Below are 16880 nucleotides of genomic sequence, written 5' to 3'. Positions count from 1 at the left end.
GGGCTGTACTCTTTAAAAAGAAAGTTATGTATATTTCATTTCATTTTCAAAATGTATAATAAAACATTTTAAAAAGTAATTGAAAATGACTCATGCATTAGAAGGATAATATCAGTCACCAGTAGCAGGGACGTGTGTTTTCAATGAGTCTGGCATGATTAAAAAATGGAGTTTGAAGTTACAATGCATAACATTTACTCTTCATTCAGGATTATACCTGCCCCATTTAGTGTCCCCTTCACCCCAAGGTAGAACAGTTTGAACCTTCCTATGATACTCCTGGCCTTGCTTCCTCCCCTTCCACTTTGTCTCTTGGAACCTGCAACACACACTCTAAGTTACAGTATAAGTTATAAAAACATCTAATAGAACCAAAAAAGGGGACTCCTGCATCTAAAAAAAACACCTGTTGGAGGTGCAAGTCTAGTCAGCAGGTATATAAATTGTAAAAAAGGGATGGACCTTCAAGGAAGGGACTGCACACTCCAGGGAACAGAGATGGACAACTTACTATTGCATTACAGTAAGTATTGTATTAGCACAGCGCGTTTTGCCGTGAGCTTCGTCAGGTGCTATACAAAAGCTCACACTTTTGTATAGCACCTGACGAAGTTCACTTGAGTTCACTTGAGTTTATATTGTAGTATTGCTACTTTTACTTAAGTAAAATATCTGAGTACTTCTTCCACCACTGGCACAGTTTGTGCACCGTCCTTATCTCACTCCATCTCTTGGCTGCATGAGTAAAGGCTGGTTCAGCTTCACACTCCCTCTGGGTTCTTTCAGTGGTGTAAAGTAACTAAGTACAAGTACTGTACTTACAATTATTTGAAAAAAGTTACTAGTTACTAAAAAAAAAAAAAGTTACTAGTTACATTTCGGCCATTTGAAAATAGCAGATCTACAAGCTCACAATGGGTCCAGATCTACAAGCTCACAATGCGTCGCGATGCGACACATTGTGAGCTTGTAGATCTGCTATTATCAAAAGATTTGTATACATTTTATTTGAAAACTTGTGAAATGGGACATTCTGCATAAAGAGTTCTTTCTACTTTTGGTGCTTTAAGTACAATTTGATACCAATACTTTTGTATTTCTATAGTATTTCTATATTGAAGTATTGATACTTTTACTTGAGTAAAAAAATGTAGTACTTTTTCCACCACTGGGTTCTATAGAACTGTGTGGCTGCAGCCGATGAGGTCACACTGATCAGTTCACCTCAACATTCAGTGGAAACATAGAAACCAGCGGTAAGACTCTCACCGTAGAGGGAGAACATGACAGGAAACACTCTGGGAGAATGTTAACATGCAACACACACCACCGCAACCACATACTAAGATACAACACCACCTGTAATACAAACAAAACACACTTGTTGCCATAACACTTTTACTTCTGCCATTTAGGACAGAGATTTTAACCACTTTCAACCTGGCGTCATTCAAAGAAAACTTACATTTTTTTTTAGAAATTATGTAGGATAGATCAGCTATTTTCATGCAACACGTCATACATCATACATAAGTATAAAATAGGGCTTAAGGGTATATTCACGCTAAGTGGAAAAGCAGTGCTTTTTCTGCAAAAGAAAAATAAGAAAAAAAAATAGAAGAATGGGCGAAAGTGAATGTCGTGCAATCGACAGAAATGGCCTTCAGTATAACTCCATGCAACTAAATATTGATAAGAGTTTTAAACTGGTATGGCAGATGTGAAATTAATGTAGCTACAGATGTACAGTAGTAACTATAGGTCTGTATAGAAGCACAATTACTGTTAATACAGTTTCCACACTTACAATATTGGATGAACAAATGGACACATCAGCAAGTACTTCCCCCTGTCTGATACTGATGGCTCAATCTACATGTCATAGGAGCCTTTTGCTGCACAAACTGACCCATTGACCCTCAGGAATGTGCCACAGAACCTGGACCATGGATACAGATGACAGTTGCATCTCATTTCACTAACGCAAGGTTTGACTATAAGTGTGATGGAGAACTCACTTTGCAAGGTTTGCGAAACTTACTACATTCTATTTTCAGATGTTTGTCTCCAAAGCAGACTCACTGGAACCCTACAGACTCCTGAATGGATAAGGATTCTTGGATTATAATACTGTTTCCCTTTATTGGATTATGTTATCATCCCAGAGATAACACTCTGACTTATTGACATGTCATAATGTTTGAATGTTTCATTCATGTAATCACTCCAATTCATTAATCATGATTTTGATTGTAATTATGACATTATTTTATTTGCACCATATTCATCGTAGTTTACTGCACTGGATTCAATGGTTTGTAATAACTGTGTAAATAAAATAAACACAACATTTGCAGAATATGTGAAATTTAAGCCATGAGCAATGTATGAGCAATGACTTCATGTGCCACTGAACTTCCAAAGATGGACACAACTTCTGGACAAGTCTTTGCCTCAAAAACCAACCAACAACATATGTATTTCGGAAGAACATGTGTGTTGCAACAGCCTCATGTTACCTCATCGCAACGTATATAAGTGCTGTGTGTAACCCCCCCACTTTAACTTTTTGACTACTCGGAAGCTCCCAGCTTCGGGAGACCTAAGCCCCTCTCTGCGAGGAAGCAAGGGACTGCGAAGAAGAAGATGCCCACAAAGCTCTTCACACCGCACCTCCGTGACTGGAAGGCCTGATTCTCCCACAAGCCAGACGCAACAACTTGGGGTCCCCCAGACGATCTGACCCTGACCAAGTTGTGTCTCCGCTGCTTCTCTTCTGCCTGGCCTAGGCATCCCTAAAGATAGTACAGCCTGCCACAAAGCTCCTGACTGGCCCCTGCTCAACGCTACGACGACTGTGCGCTTGCCTGACCATAGGTATATCACATGGGCAGCATTCTGACACAACTGGCTCCTCAGAGGACTGAGTGAGACAATAGGACAGATCTACAACTTCACGTTTTCACCCTAAAACCAGCGTGAATTCCACCACGTCGTCACAAACAGACAACGTTCATCACTGGACATCGGACACATCACATGACAACTGTGATGTGCGGTAAACACAGGAACAACTCCTGAATAAGATCAATTCAGCTGCTCATGGCATATCAGTCTTATTTCATTTAACTGTTGTTTTCTTACAGGATTTAAAGTTAGGTTTAGCTTCCATCTAAATCCAGCTAAAACCTTGATTATATTTAATGTTGAGATTTTCCATTTCTATTAAATGTTGCATGCTTAGGTTTGATTGAATAAATTCATATATTTTTTATATCAACTCTAGTTTGGTCATTGCTCAAGTTGAATTATTATTCCTTATAGAACACTGACATTGACACACGTCTTAAAAAGGCTCTGCCGAGAAAAGAACGCTTTCCCCTTCAGATCGTGTAGATTTATTGAAATAAAATAATAAGTGATTATTTTATAATCTTTGATTATTTTATTGGTGGTTTAAAGTTAAGGTTAAATACAAATTAAGCTTGTGCTTAGTCATAAGTTGATTTTCATGGTGCCTCGTAACATTTTTGACTTAAATTTAAATACTCATAATTCCAAATTCATGGTTATTAATTTGATTATCCTTAAGATATTGAGGAGTCCTCAAACTACATTTTTGGTTATTAATAATACCACCGATATTGAAATTTACATACTCATGCCTACTACACAGACAAGGATGGAAAAATAGGGTTATGTCAAAATTATAATAACAGACTTATCCTTTCATACAACATGGTGACATCTAATCAGCTTCCTGTCAGAATGTCAGTTATAAATCTATGAAGTTCAAGAGAAACCACATCCTGATAAAGGAAGAGATAATCATGCAACATTTAAATTTAAACCTGTTATCTTAAAGATCTTCAAACTGTATTCTGAATGCGTCACATCGTGGTGAGTTGTGAGCTTGTTGATTGCAGTGCTTTTTTCCCCACTATAAAACAAATAAATTGATAATGTTTTGAACTTTTTGGGAAAAAAAACTATAATGACATGCCCAAAAAGACACTTAAAATAGGGACATGTTGAAAGTGCTTAAAGCTGCACTATGTAACTTTCCTCTTCTCCCCCGGATTTGAACCTGATTTCCTGCATCATTGAGCTACTGTAAAAATGTAATAGAATTGAATCCTGACCTTCAGGTCAGAATGTGTGTTAAAGCGCCGCTTTAAAGCACTTTACCCTCCTCAATGTCAACATCACTTTCAATGCAACAATATATAATGTTTTTTTTTGTCAAGATAAAACAACATGTATTGTAATGATATAGCATTGTATTCAGTGGTGTGGCTCTACTCCTATGATACTGACTAAAAATACACAGTTATTTCATGAACAAGATTGTTCAAATATGAACAATTCTGACTCTCCAGGAAATCTAAGTTCTCCCAAAAGAGCAAATATGGAGTTTTATATTTGGACTGCAGCCAGTGGTGGTGAGTGGCTAGGCGTTCTATAGACATGTCTATGAGGAAGCTCCACCTTCCACCATGAAAAGGAGGGATCTCCTAAATTCACAACTGTATAGGCTCAACACTGGAAACAACTAGAAGAAGCATCTCTCTATGGTCAGCATCATGAAACCAGCTGTGATCACCTTTATCATCTGCCTGCTAGCTCTCCATGTAGAAGGTAAGATAAATCAACGTATTAAGTTATTGGCCAGTAAAGCTGTTTTTCTTGACAGTCCAGTCCATACGCAGCTGGCTGGTGCTGGTGCATTGGTACGGAGTCATTTTGATTATGCTGCCATCTGCCTGGTCTCTCTCAAAAGCTCAAAAAGAAGTTTCAAACGGCAAAAAGAATCGGGGGCCTTTGTTAGGGCCACCCACGTACTCACTTGGACCAAATTGGCTGTCAGTTGGCACTTTATATACATCAAGCTGCTGCACTTTTCTTCCTCTTCTTCTTCTCAGCCTATTATTATTATTATTATTATTATTATTATTATTAGAGCTGGCAGAGCAGTTTTGCTGGCTGTGAAGTAGGCTACAGGTGTAGAGGCAGCTCTGTGTACGATTGTGCATATAGGGCCCTATCTTGCGTGCCGCCATACCCCTTATCCCTAAACTTATTTTATTATTTTGAAAAACATTTTAGAAAGTAGTTCAACTAGCAGATCTACATCGACACGTTGTGAGCTTGTAGACCAGTTATTTGAACTATTTTAAAATGTTTTTAAAAATAGTAAAATGGCAAAAAAAAGTTTAGGGATAAGGGGTAAGGCGGCGCGCAAGATAGGGCCCTCAGTCTCATGCTATAGTTCTTATGTTGCTTTGGACGATAACAAAGCTCACTCTGGCCTGCACTCTCACACACAGTGGTAAACATTTTGGCTGCCTGCTCCAAACACCATGAAAATCACTCTGCTTGTATGATCAATTAATTCTTAGAAATACAATTAATTTAATATTTGGCAGTCAAACTATGAATTGACTAATCATTGCATCAATTTTTATAAAATGTTTTTTTCAAAATACGTATTCAAATACATTTCTCAGAACGGTATTTTGTATTTGCATTTTCAGTGCTCTCTCCTGATTGGCTTAAATGCTGTCACCTACTGTACCTGAAAATGTACTATATTCTGTTTATGAAAGAGCTGGAGAGACCCCTGTGACCAAACAAACGCTCTGTAGCAATGATTACTATCAGAATATAGTACTTTTACCTTTTTTAACAAAAAAAAGCTTCAGAAAAAATCAAAAAAATATCACTTACCCTACCTTTAATGAATAGTCTCTGATTATTATGTTTTGTAAAAACAACTCATGCGCGCAAATAATGTTCGTGGTAGCAGATGGAATTTGCATTACTTTTTGGTGTCACAGTGTTACATTTGGTTGTGCGCATGGGTACAGTATATCGGTTGTCTATATACTGTAAATCACCCCAAATCAAAACTCCCCCTCAACATTCGCTACGTCCTCCCGGTGGGGTCTCCTCAGTAGCAGCAGAGTCAGTAGGATACAACAGCAGTGACAACACACAGAAATGTGTGTTAGGAGTAATTAATTGGCATAATGACTAAATTGGGGAGAAAAAGGGGTAAAAATGTATAAATAAAAAGGCTGACATCACCACTGTATAACACCAGCCAATGTAATTTCTAATACGGTTAGATTTAATACAAAATAATGGATATTACATTTCTGTCATCTAATTTTATGGACAAAAGTCTCATATTTTCGCTCTATTTACTCTCGTCTCTTGTCATTGTTATGTATGTCGTTCTGCTGGTTTACTTTAGTTTTAGGTAGAATAATGTGCATCAAAATATACTTAAAAGGAGGCTACTCATTGTGCAGAATGTCCCATTGCATAAGTTCAAAATGTATAAAAAAGTATTTTGAAAATAGCCAAAATATAATAGGGCTGAAGTGGTTAATGTGTCTTGTAATACTAATCAAAATCTACAAATAATCTTAACTAAAGTTTTCATATAATTGCAGTGGAGTAAAAGTACAATATTTTCCTCTGCGATGTATGGGGTAGAAGTAAAATAGAAAATTGCAAATACTGAGGAAAGTAAAATATTAACTCAAAATTAGGGATGTCCGATATTATCGGCCTCCCGATATTAACATAAAAATTGATATCGGGAAAATATCGGTATCGGTTTTTGATTTTTTTTTTTTTTTGTTGTTGTTTTTTTTGCTTTATAAATAAGTTACAGGAGTTCTTACTGTATATGGTGTGTGTGATATGAAATTTGAGCTTACCCTAATCACAATAATCCCTGCATATATCGGTATCGGTTGATATCGGTATCGGTAATTAAGAGTTGGACAATATCGGTATATCGGTTATCGGTAAAAAAGCCAATATCGGACAACCCTACTCAAAATTTTACGAAACTACAGTACTTGAGTACTACATGTAGGCCTACTTAGTTACTTTACACCAGAACAGGTAACACTAAAGGCTGCTTGGTGGAGCGTATCTCCACCAGGCTGGGTTGTGGGGTGCAGCCGTCAGGAACAAGCTGGGGCAATAGAATTTATGTGACATACGGTGCAATGTTTCACATTTGGTGCCCGAATGGGCAGAAGTTAAGAGTGCACGGTATGGCCCATAAACATTGCCCCTGTCCATCTGTGTGTGCGTGTGTATGTACAGTGTGTGTGCGCGTGTGTGCGTGTGTGCGTGCGTGCGTGCGTGCGTGTTCCAGCGTGCATATATGTGTATCTGTGAGACTGAACAGCTAATAGTGTAACAGAGAGGACCTCGGTTACTTATTTTTGCACATATTTATTGAAGTATATTTGCACAGCATATTGGCACTTTATTAATTTGCACAGTTGTATTTTGCACAATCATTTTATTGTTTATTGAATACATTTTTATCTGCAACATGTGTTTGCCACCCAGCTAATTAGTTCCACCTGTGGAGATATACATGTTTGGTAATCATGAGGGGCAGGTGCAATGTGGGTAATATGAATAGAGATTAGGTGCAATATGTTTGAGAAGTGCAATGTATGTAACTGAAGTTTTATTGTTAAGTTTTGATTGAATGCTTATAATAGCAGTGGGTGGTGTGATGTAATTTTGTGATTGCTAATTCATGTTGTCGTGTCAAGAAGGAATTATTATATAACTTGTGTAGTTCATGGAGACTTTTGATACTTGTATGGGTTAAGGTTATTTATGTATTTGTATTTATTGTATGTTCATGTATTTATGGTGTGCCCAGCCTCAAATACACCCCTTAGAATGGTACAGTCTAGACTCATTAGTCCAGCTGAGCATAAAAGGCTGCCAGTGAGTGGAACATCATGTGTTGCGCGTGTCAGTTTTACGGTGAATAAATACACCATGGTTACACCATACCAAGACCTCTGATTCCAACTGCTAAGACGGTCAGGCTGGACTGATCAGTGCGACACTTTGCATGCACACTCCCAGAACGAAGAGTTCCAAATAGTTCAAATAGGTCTCATGGTGGCGCTAACAGACCACTTCACATTTTGGCCTATAACTATTGAACAGTAGGTCACACAATCTGTTTTTAGCCTGGATTCCTTTGATCATGATGCAACTCCACATATAGGCCCTGCCCATTTCTGCCTGACGATGGAGATTTTCCTTTTCTTCAAAACACCCTTTTTGCTACTACTCCTACAAATTTTGTCCAAAACTCATGCAAATCAGTATACAAATTATCTCTGGAGTCATGTGAAGAAGTGGGGCCTGGCAGCATACGATTGTGGGGAGCTTGAGTTCTATTTTTTTTTTCTATTAACTGTGTGTTCTGCTGGTTTACTTTAGCTCTGTTAGAATAATTTGCTGTCATTTATTTGTTTGCAGCTAATGTTGGTTAAAAGCAAACACAGATAAAGGCTTTAATATGTTATTATTTGAATGTATCTGGTTCATGCAACAAAGTGTCCCTTCATTTCACAGGTCAACCTATCTGCAAATGTTCATACTATGAAGTAGACGCAACATCCATTATTAAACACCACATATATGAAGAATATATGAAGAATTTTCTAAACGGCAGCCTAAATCATATTCCTGTGAGGTGCCATTCATTTTACACACTGTCCATTTTTTATCTATTTCCAGTGTGGAAACAACTAACGGCAGGGGATGTGTGAATCCAGAGTCAAGGCTGGGAAGGTTACTTTATCATTTCAAACCATTAGGTAAGACTAGAAAAGGTTGCTCAGCAGAGCACATATCTCCGTCAGTATGCAAGGAAGCTGGGCAATAGCATTTCTATGACATACAGTCAGGGCCGCATTAAGACCCCTCAGGGCCGTGGAACACCACAAAATCAAAGCCCCCCCCCACTCGCGTAATTTCACGCACATGCATTTTTTCTTTAAATACACAAAAATTAAATACACAATTCTCACAGGGCCCTGCAGGCTGCGGGCCGTTGAACACCAGTTCCACTAAGTTCCGCGGTTAATGCGGCCCTGCATACAGTGCAACGTATCACATGTGGTGCTCCCATGGGCAGAAGTGAAAGTGCATCTTGAAGTACACTGTATATACTGTAGAGGCCCCCGCTAGGGTGACCACCTTCAAACAAACCCATTGAGGGACAGATGAATCCGGTTCGCGGGACATCGCGGGACACATGCACGCGCTTGCATGAGGACCCCCCGTGCGCGCGCGAAAATTTTTGCGCGGTTCTGGGCGGGTTGGGTTCGTTTTTTTTCCAGTTTTTGGTTTCTTTATTTCGGTTTTAGGGTTAGGATTATGGTTAGGTTAGGGCTATGTTATTTAATTCTTATTTTTGCCTGATTTTACCGATTTATTATCAAAAAAAAAAATCTTTTTTTTTTTCATATCTTTGATTTTCGGGACATTGCTCTGCTTGTGCGGGACGCGGGACAGAGTGTCCAATTTCGGGACTGTCCCGCGAATTTCGGGACGGGTGGTCACCCTAGCCCCCGCCCCTCCACATCAATCCTCCATCTGTGTGTGTGTGTGTGTGTGTGTGTGTGTGTGTGTGTGTGTGTGTGTGTGTGTGTGTGTGTGTGTGTGTGTGTGTGTGTGTGTGTGTGTGTGTGTGTGTGTGTGTGTGTGTGTGTGTGTGTGTGTGTGTGTGCGCGCGTGCGTGTGTAAAGCTCCACTGTTTACTTGCCCATGTTCCTCAGATTTACATTATTCTCATCTCATATATTTCTTAAAACAATCTCTGATTACATCATCAGATTATTGTCTTCTTGATGATATCATTTCCAATTTCAGCAATACTATCACTACTAATATATATTCATAAATCAAGAATAACTGACAATAACAGCAGAACTGCAGATTTTAACTTCTCAATTTTTGATTGTGTTTCTCCAAAGATGACAGCATCTGGACACCTGTAAGAGTTACAAGTCCTGTTTCATATGGATATGGATATTATGGAGGAGGAGGAGGATTGGTGCTGCTGATTTGGGCTTGCATCATTTACTGCAGGTAGGGTGTGTGTGTGTGTGTGTGTGTGTGTGTGTGTGTGTGTGTGTGTGTGTGTGTGTGTGTGTGTGTGTGTGTGTGTGTGTGTGTGTGTGTGTGTGTGTGTGCACGCATGTGGTCTATTCCACAGTTCTGCGCGTAGTGAATACAATACATTCAGTCAATGAATAGACCACATAGTTTATCAATCTTGGTTAAATTTACAACTACAAGATTAACTTGTAGTTTATTATCAATATTAGCTACATTACACACAGCACCTATTTCTGTCAGATTTCTGTCAATCTCTCAAGTGTGACACACACCCGTTAAGCGCATCTGCCACGGTGTCAAGCGTTGAGCGGAGCATATTTCGTTGGACATTAAATGAAAATAATGGTTTGATTTGACAGGAAGAAAAAGAGGAACAATTCTCCCACCTCTGACGGTGAGGCTGAGTCTGAGGTCCATGATGCCACGGTCCAGCACCCCCCTCCCTACACTCCTCATCCTCCTCCAGAACAGATCATGCTGCACCCCACTCCCTACACTCCTCAACCTCCTCCAGAACTGATCATGCTCCAGCACCCCTTTCTCAACGCTCCTCAACCTCCTCCAGAACAGATCATGCTTACTCCACGCTGAACGTCACGTCCCATCAGCCTGGTCTACTCTGGACCACCCTGGATAGGTACCGTGTCTAGAGGTCACAGACTGATTTACACTTGAATCCATCACCCCAGAAACCCACTAGGAAACTGAGTTCTTCATAAAAACCTGTGTCTTTTAATGTGTAGATACCTCATTGGCTGCTGTAGTAATGGAAGCTGAGCCTTCTAATGCATTTATGTCAATAGACCATACTCACACGGCGGCCATTTTGCTATTAAGTTAATGAAATGCCATGCCGTTGGCCACTGTGTGAATATTTTCAATTGAAGCAGACGGCCTCTCCACTATTAAAAACTCAACCATTTTCAACCAATTTTCAAGCGGTTAAGTTTGTAACAAATACCAGACATGGAGTTATGGATCCAGTGGGCCTAGGTGGTTACATCTAACATGCATATTTTCATACCAAAATACTTTTATCTAATCCAAGTAACAGTATTAGTCTCAAAGCCTTTCTGTCAGTCGGGTCACTTAATTAGACAATATACATGAAATAGGCTGATATGCCACATTGCAGAATTGCCTTTTCTGTCTATATCCAACATCCTCCTCATGCTATTCAGGTCAGAACACATCTACTGTATATGGATGTGTTTTAGTCCAAACATTAGATAATAATTACCACAATGAAATAAATAAAATCGTCAATGAAATAAATATTTATTATTACATTTTTGGATCAACTTTGGAAGACTGAAATGTGTTCTATATTGTAATGTCACTGAAAGAAACCATAACACTCCAAGACAGTTGAAAGCAATTATAACATCAAAGTCAGCTGCCTCTTATGAATACATACGCCCCAGAGTCGGAGGAGGCATCTACCTTTTAATGTCTATGCTCTTCTCTGTCACTGTTCTGTCTCCCTGATGTGTTTTCTTGTGGTCCATGCTACAGTAGTTTTTGTTCTTTTCAGTTGTGTTCCTTTAATTTTGTAGTCAAGTGTCTTCCTTGTTTCTTAGTTTTAATTAGGTTTTGATTTCACATTACTACAAAATAACATCTTTATTTTGTAGTAATGTGTAGTAATAATGTAGTGTTTTGCTGCTGTTACCTGTCTCACCAGTCCTGCGATTAGCCAAGTGCTACCCAATGTTTTGCACCTGTATATCCTTTTAGTTTGAGCCTATCCTTGTGTTGATGGTCTGTTGAGTTCACCTGTGTCCTGTTAGTCCTGGTGCCTATACTTAAACTCCCCTGTATTGTTTGCTAGATTATAAATAGTAGTCATAGTTTTCTGTATTCTTTACGGTTAGTTCATAGTAATACCAGTGTTACCAATGTCCAGTGCTCCTTGTGTTTCTGTTTTCATGTGAATAAATAATCTAAAATCTGTGTGTGCCTCTTGTCCTGCAATTAAGGTCCTACCGCTCTGACTTGCACAGTGACACTTCTCTTTCTCTCTTCTCTACAAACAAAGTGACAGTTTGACTACTTTGTAGCTATGATCACCTTTTAGTTAAGTTAATAATTATGCTGATTGTCTAACTGTTGGAGACAAAGTAATCAAAACATTCCATTTTATACATTACTGATAACACTTTTGTTATTTGTTGTTCATATTGATTGTTATTGGGCTCACTGGGCAGCGAGCACAGTCATGTTCTCTTTACTATATGTTAATGTATTTTCCCCACTTTTTTGTGACTCTTAACTCCTTCCACAATCCACATACTTTGACATAGAAACTCGTCTTAACCTCTGGTGACTGATATTGTCCTAATGTGTGAGGGGGCTGTACTCTTTACAAACATTTTTATGTATATTTAATTAAAAAATGTTTTAAAAAATGGCCTCTCATGCATTAGAAGGATCTCAGTCTCTCAGTCACCAGTAGCAGGGACGTGTGTTTTCAATGAGTCTAGCATGATTAAAATGGAGTTTTGAAGCTACAATGCATAACATTTACTCATGTAGGATTATACCTGCCCCATTTAGTGTCCCGTCCACCCCAAGGTAGAACAGTTTGAACCTTCCTATGATACTCCTGGCCTTGCTTCCTCCCCTTCCACTTTGTCTCTTGGAACCTGCATCACACACTCTAAGTTATAAAATACATCTCTTTAATTGATTGTGATGACAATTTAATGACAACACGACAGCTCAACCTTGCATTGAAATGAGTGTCATTTAAAATGTTGTGCTTTAGATCTGCTATTTTCAAATTGCCAAAGTATATACACAGTACTGTATGTAAGTGGTTTTGTAATAATAATCTAAATCTACAAAGTAACTAGTAACTAAAGTTATCAAATAATTGTAGTGGAGTAAAGGCACAATATTTGTCTCTGAGATGAAGTGGAGTAGAAGTAAAATTATTGCAAATGGGAAATTCTGCAGTAAAGTAAAAGTACCTAAACATTGTAATTAAGTACAGTACTTGTGTAAATGTACTTAGTTACTTTCCACCACTGCTCTAACATGGCATCGTATTAAACTTGATACATTCTAGTACTGTAGATCCCTGTTCATCCAAACCAGATTCTTTGATTTCAAGTCCATTTACTGATCCACCCGGTTTGACAGACAGGTCTGATTCTCCATGCATGTGCATGTGTTGCAGATGCAGTTTGTGCACGGCCTTATCTCACTCCATCTCTGCATGAGTAAAGGCTGGTTCAGCTTCACACTCCCTCTGGGTTCTATCAGTGGTGTAAAGTAACTAAGTACATGTACTCAAGTACTGTACTTTTGAGGTATCTTTACTTTACTGGAGTTTTTCCAATTTTAAGTACCTTTACTTCTCCACTACATCTCAGAGGCAAATATTGTACTTTTACTTCATTACAATTATTTGAAATCTTACTTTGTTACATTGTAGATTTTGATTATTATTACAAAATATATATTACCAACTTTTACTTTTACTACCAACATTTCGGACATTTGAAAATAGCCGATCTACAAGCTCACAATGCATCGCGATGCAACGCATGCCCATCCTGAGCATGGCCACACAGAGAGCATTTGTGTTTCCCTTATGTTTTCATTATTTAATTGGCAGTATGCCTGCTTCATTGTTTGCATTTTTGTTATCATTATTATGTTTTTATAAATAAAATCAATCATTTTTTGTTAAAAACACTCTCTCGTTTCCCCTTTATTTGTTGTGGCCTAGAGCCAGGCCATAACATGGGGGCTCATCCAAAAATTGGAAATAACAAATTGTGGGCACATCTGAAGTTCGGAGATAACAAATTATTGTATAAATTGGAGGCCCGTTTGTGTCAGAAATATGGATTAAAGTCTTTGGTTAACAAGTGTTTCTTCCAGGCTTGCGTCATCCCTTGGTGTCAGAAGGGGGTGTCCCCTTGCGTGATGGACGTGATGGACATGATGGAAGTGAAATGTGAAGTGAGAAACGTGAAGTGAGAAGTGTGAGGGGAGGGCATGGGTTGGTGTTAAGTTCCTTCCCTTGGTGGCAACAGGTGGGAGTGACGTGGGCAGTTGACATTCTCCAGGTGGTGACGTCACATCTGGGGATTCCATTCTTTGGTGCTCGTTTGGGGGAAACTAAGAGGGAGTTGTTGTTTTTTATATCATTGCAAGGCATGTGTGAGCTAACCCTGCAGGCATAGCGCGTTTCCCCTTGGGACTCGTGAGCACCAGAACTTAGTGTGGGGTGGAAGGGGTTCGGAGCGCGTCCCTAGTTTTTGGGGGTTGCCAGCTTGCTGGTCGCCTTTTCCACGCTAGTGGGGTTTGGTGTGTAAGTACCTGACCGCAGAAGACCCTGAAGACTAGGGTTCAGTTATCTAGATTTGGATAGGCAGTAGACTGGATGCTCAATTTAATGGCTTGGCATTGTCATGCTCAATGTTCTGTTTTCGGTTCATTCATTTTTATATTCAGTGTTTTTGGTCATGGCAGTTGATAAGCCTTATGCCTGGTGGTGTATCACAGAGACAGAATGCACCATTGAATGATGCTCACCCTGTGTGAGTTAGTAACACACACAGGAAAGAGCAACAGTGAATTATTAGTCTCCATGTTTTCTGTTTTGCCAGTGTCTCTATAAATGCTTCCAGGTACCAGTTGCTGAGTGGGGTGTAAGGCTGCAGCATGATGGAGATATGTGAGCTGGGGGGGTGACGGCCCCCTGGGGCCTTTGCCAGGTATATTCTGTATTAACTGTATCCTGTTGCAGTGCTGATTGGAAGGTGGAGTTGGAGGTAGGAAGGGGAAGGGGAGACACCTGGCCACTGTCTCCCACCTGCCCTTCCACTGCTCTTTCACTTCTTCCACCTGGGCCGCACCCGAGCATGGCCACACAGAGAGCATTTGTGTTTCCCTTATGTTTGCATTATTTGGCAGTATGCCTGTTTCATTGTTTGCATTGTTGTTATCATTATGTTTTTGTAAATAAAATCACTTTTTTTGTTTGTTAAAACTCTCTCGTTTTCCCCTTTATTTGTAGAGGCCTAGAGCCAGGCCATAACACAGTATTGATACTTTTAATCAAGTAATAAATGGGAGTACTTTTTCCACCACTGGGTTCTATAGAACTGTGTGGCTGCAGCTGTGAGGTCACACTGATCAGTTCACGTCAACATTCAGTGGAAACATAGAAACCAGCGGTAAGACTCTCACCGTAGAGACAGAACATGGCAGGAAACACTCTGGGAGAATGTTAACATGCAACACACACCACAACCAGATACTAAGTAACTAACCACTAACCACAACACCAACTGTAATACAAACACAACACACTTGTTGACATAACACTTTTACTTCTGTCCATTTAGGACAGAGATTTTAACCACTTTTGACCTGGCAACATTCAAATACTTATATACTGATACTGATAATCATTATTTTAAACTGAAAATAATCTACAAGCTCGCAACGCGTCAGGTTGTAGGCTAGATCAGCTATATAAAGAGGGTTAAAATGAAAATGTCAGGATTATAACAGACTGTTCCTTTCATATATGTGATGATGATATCAGCTTCCTGTCAGAATGTCAGTTATGAATCTGTGAAGTTCAAGAGAAACCACATCCGGATGAAGGAAGAGATAATCATGGAACATTTATATTTAAACCTGTTATCTTAAAGATCTTCAAACTGTATTCTGAATGTGTCACATCGCATTGTGTTGTGAGCTTGTTGATCGCGGTGCTTTTTTCGCGGCCGGAGGCAAAAACTTTCCGGCGCGCGCCCTTTAGCCACGCACATTAGGGCCTCTGTTAAAGCGCTGCTTTAAAGCAATTTACCCTCCTTCCATCGATGTATTAGATCAATGTCAACTTTACTTTCAATGCAGCATTATATAATGTTTTTCTTATCATTATAAATGATATTGCATTGTATTCAGTGGTGTGGCTCTACTCCTGTGATACTGTACTACAGAGTAATCACAGACACACACTCTGAGAACCCCTCCTGAAGCAGAGACTAAAAATACAGTTATTTAAAACATGAACAATTCAGACTCTCCAGGAAATCTAAGTTCTCCCAAAAGACCAATGTGGGATGGATTGTTTTTATTTAGACTACAGCAGTGGTGGTGAGTGGCTGGGCGTTCTATAGATATGTCTATGAAGAAGCTCCACCTTCCACCATGAAACGGAGTGATCTCCTTCATTCACAACTTTATCAACACTGGAAACAACCACAAGTCATCTCTCTATGGCCAGCATCATGAAACCAGCTGTCATCACCTTTACCATCTATCTGCTAGCTCTCCATGAATTAGGTAAGATAAATCAACATATTAATTAAGTTCTTGGCCAGAAAAGCTGCTTTTCTTGACAGTCCAGTCGCAGCTGGCAGGTGCTGGTGCATTGGTACGTACAGAGGGATTATGCTGCCATCTGCATTGGCCAACTATCTGAACCAGAGTGCTTCTCAAACCATCTTTAAAGGGGCTTAAAAAGGCAAAAAAACAACAACAGGTAGTTCCAGTGGGTATTTACAGTCTTATGCAGATGGAGATGTTTAGGTGTGTACCTCTATGTGCAATGCATACATGCAGGTGTGTGTGTGTGTGTGTGTGTGTGTGTGTGTGTGTGTGTGTGTGTGTGTGTGTGTGTGTGTGTGTGTGTGTGTGTGTGTGTGTGTGTGTGTGTATATATATATATATATATATATATATATATTTATTTATTTTAATCATGTGTGTGCTGCATTTTTTTTTTCTTTGACTTTTATGCCTGTATTGATAGGATATGGATAGGATAGGAAATTGGAAGAGATGGGGGTGACATGCAGCATGCTACGCCAGCGGTCCAGGCACCGCCACTCAATTTACTGCTGTGTGTAAGACATGCCCGGAAATGACCAATTATTAGTTGTATC

At 39.4% G+C, this 16880-nt stretch overlaps 3 protein-coding genes across 4 annotated transcripts in view; all 3 read left to right on the top strand.

Annotated features, from left to right (window-relative positions):
• The window catches only part of LOC311037371 (uncharacterized protein), a gene marked incomplete at its 3' end in the record, with an annotated part of 208389 nt that overhangs the window by 54914 nt on the left and 136595 nt on the right, over positions 1-16880 (top strand). The gene's annotated exons all lie outside the window — the stretch shown is intronic.
• The window catches only part of LOC311038176 (uncharacterized protein), a 59713-nt gene that overhangs the window by 8941 nt on the left and 33892 nt on the right, over positions 1-16880 (top strand). The window lies entirely within an intron of this gene.
• On the top strand, positions 4562-11775 carry LOC311038194 (uncharacterized protein). 2 transcript variants are annotated; one of them, XM_084047580.1, is made up of 3 exons: positions 4562-4638; positions 9819-9933; positions 10323-11775. In XM_084047580.1, the coding sequence occupies exons 1-3, from the start codon at positions 4572-4574 to the stop codon at positions 10552-10554; spliced, it is 414 nt and encodes a 137-aa protein (XP_083903706.1). In that variant the 5' UTR covers positions 4562-4571; the 3' UTR covers positions 10555-11775. The 2 variants fall into 2 exon arrangements, 1 of the variants encoding a protein (XP_083903706.1); XR_014600020.1 differs by lacking the exon at positions 4562-4638 and adding an exon at positions 8579-8657.

Source organism: Gymnoscopelus microlampas (genome assembly GCF_963454915.1).
Source record: "Gymnoscopelus microlampas genome assembly, chromosome: 21".
Classification (NCBI taxonomy): Eukaryota; Metazoa; Chordata; class Actinopteri; order Myctophiformes; family Myctophidae; genus Gymnoscopelus; species Gymnoscopelus microlampas.
This window is presented reverse-complemented; position numbering and strand designations above follow the sequence as displayed.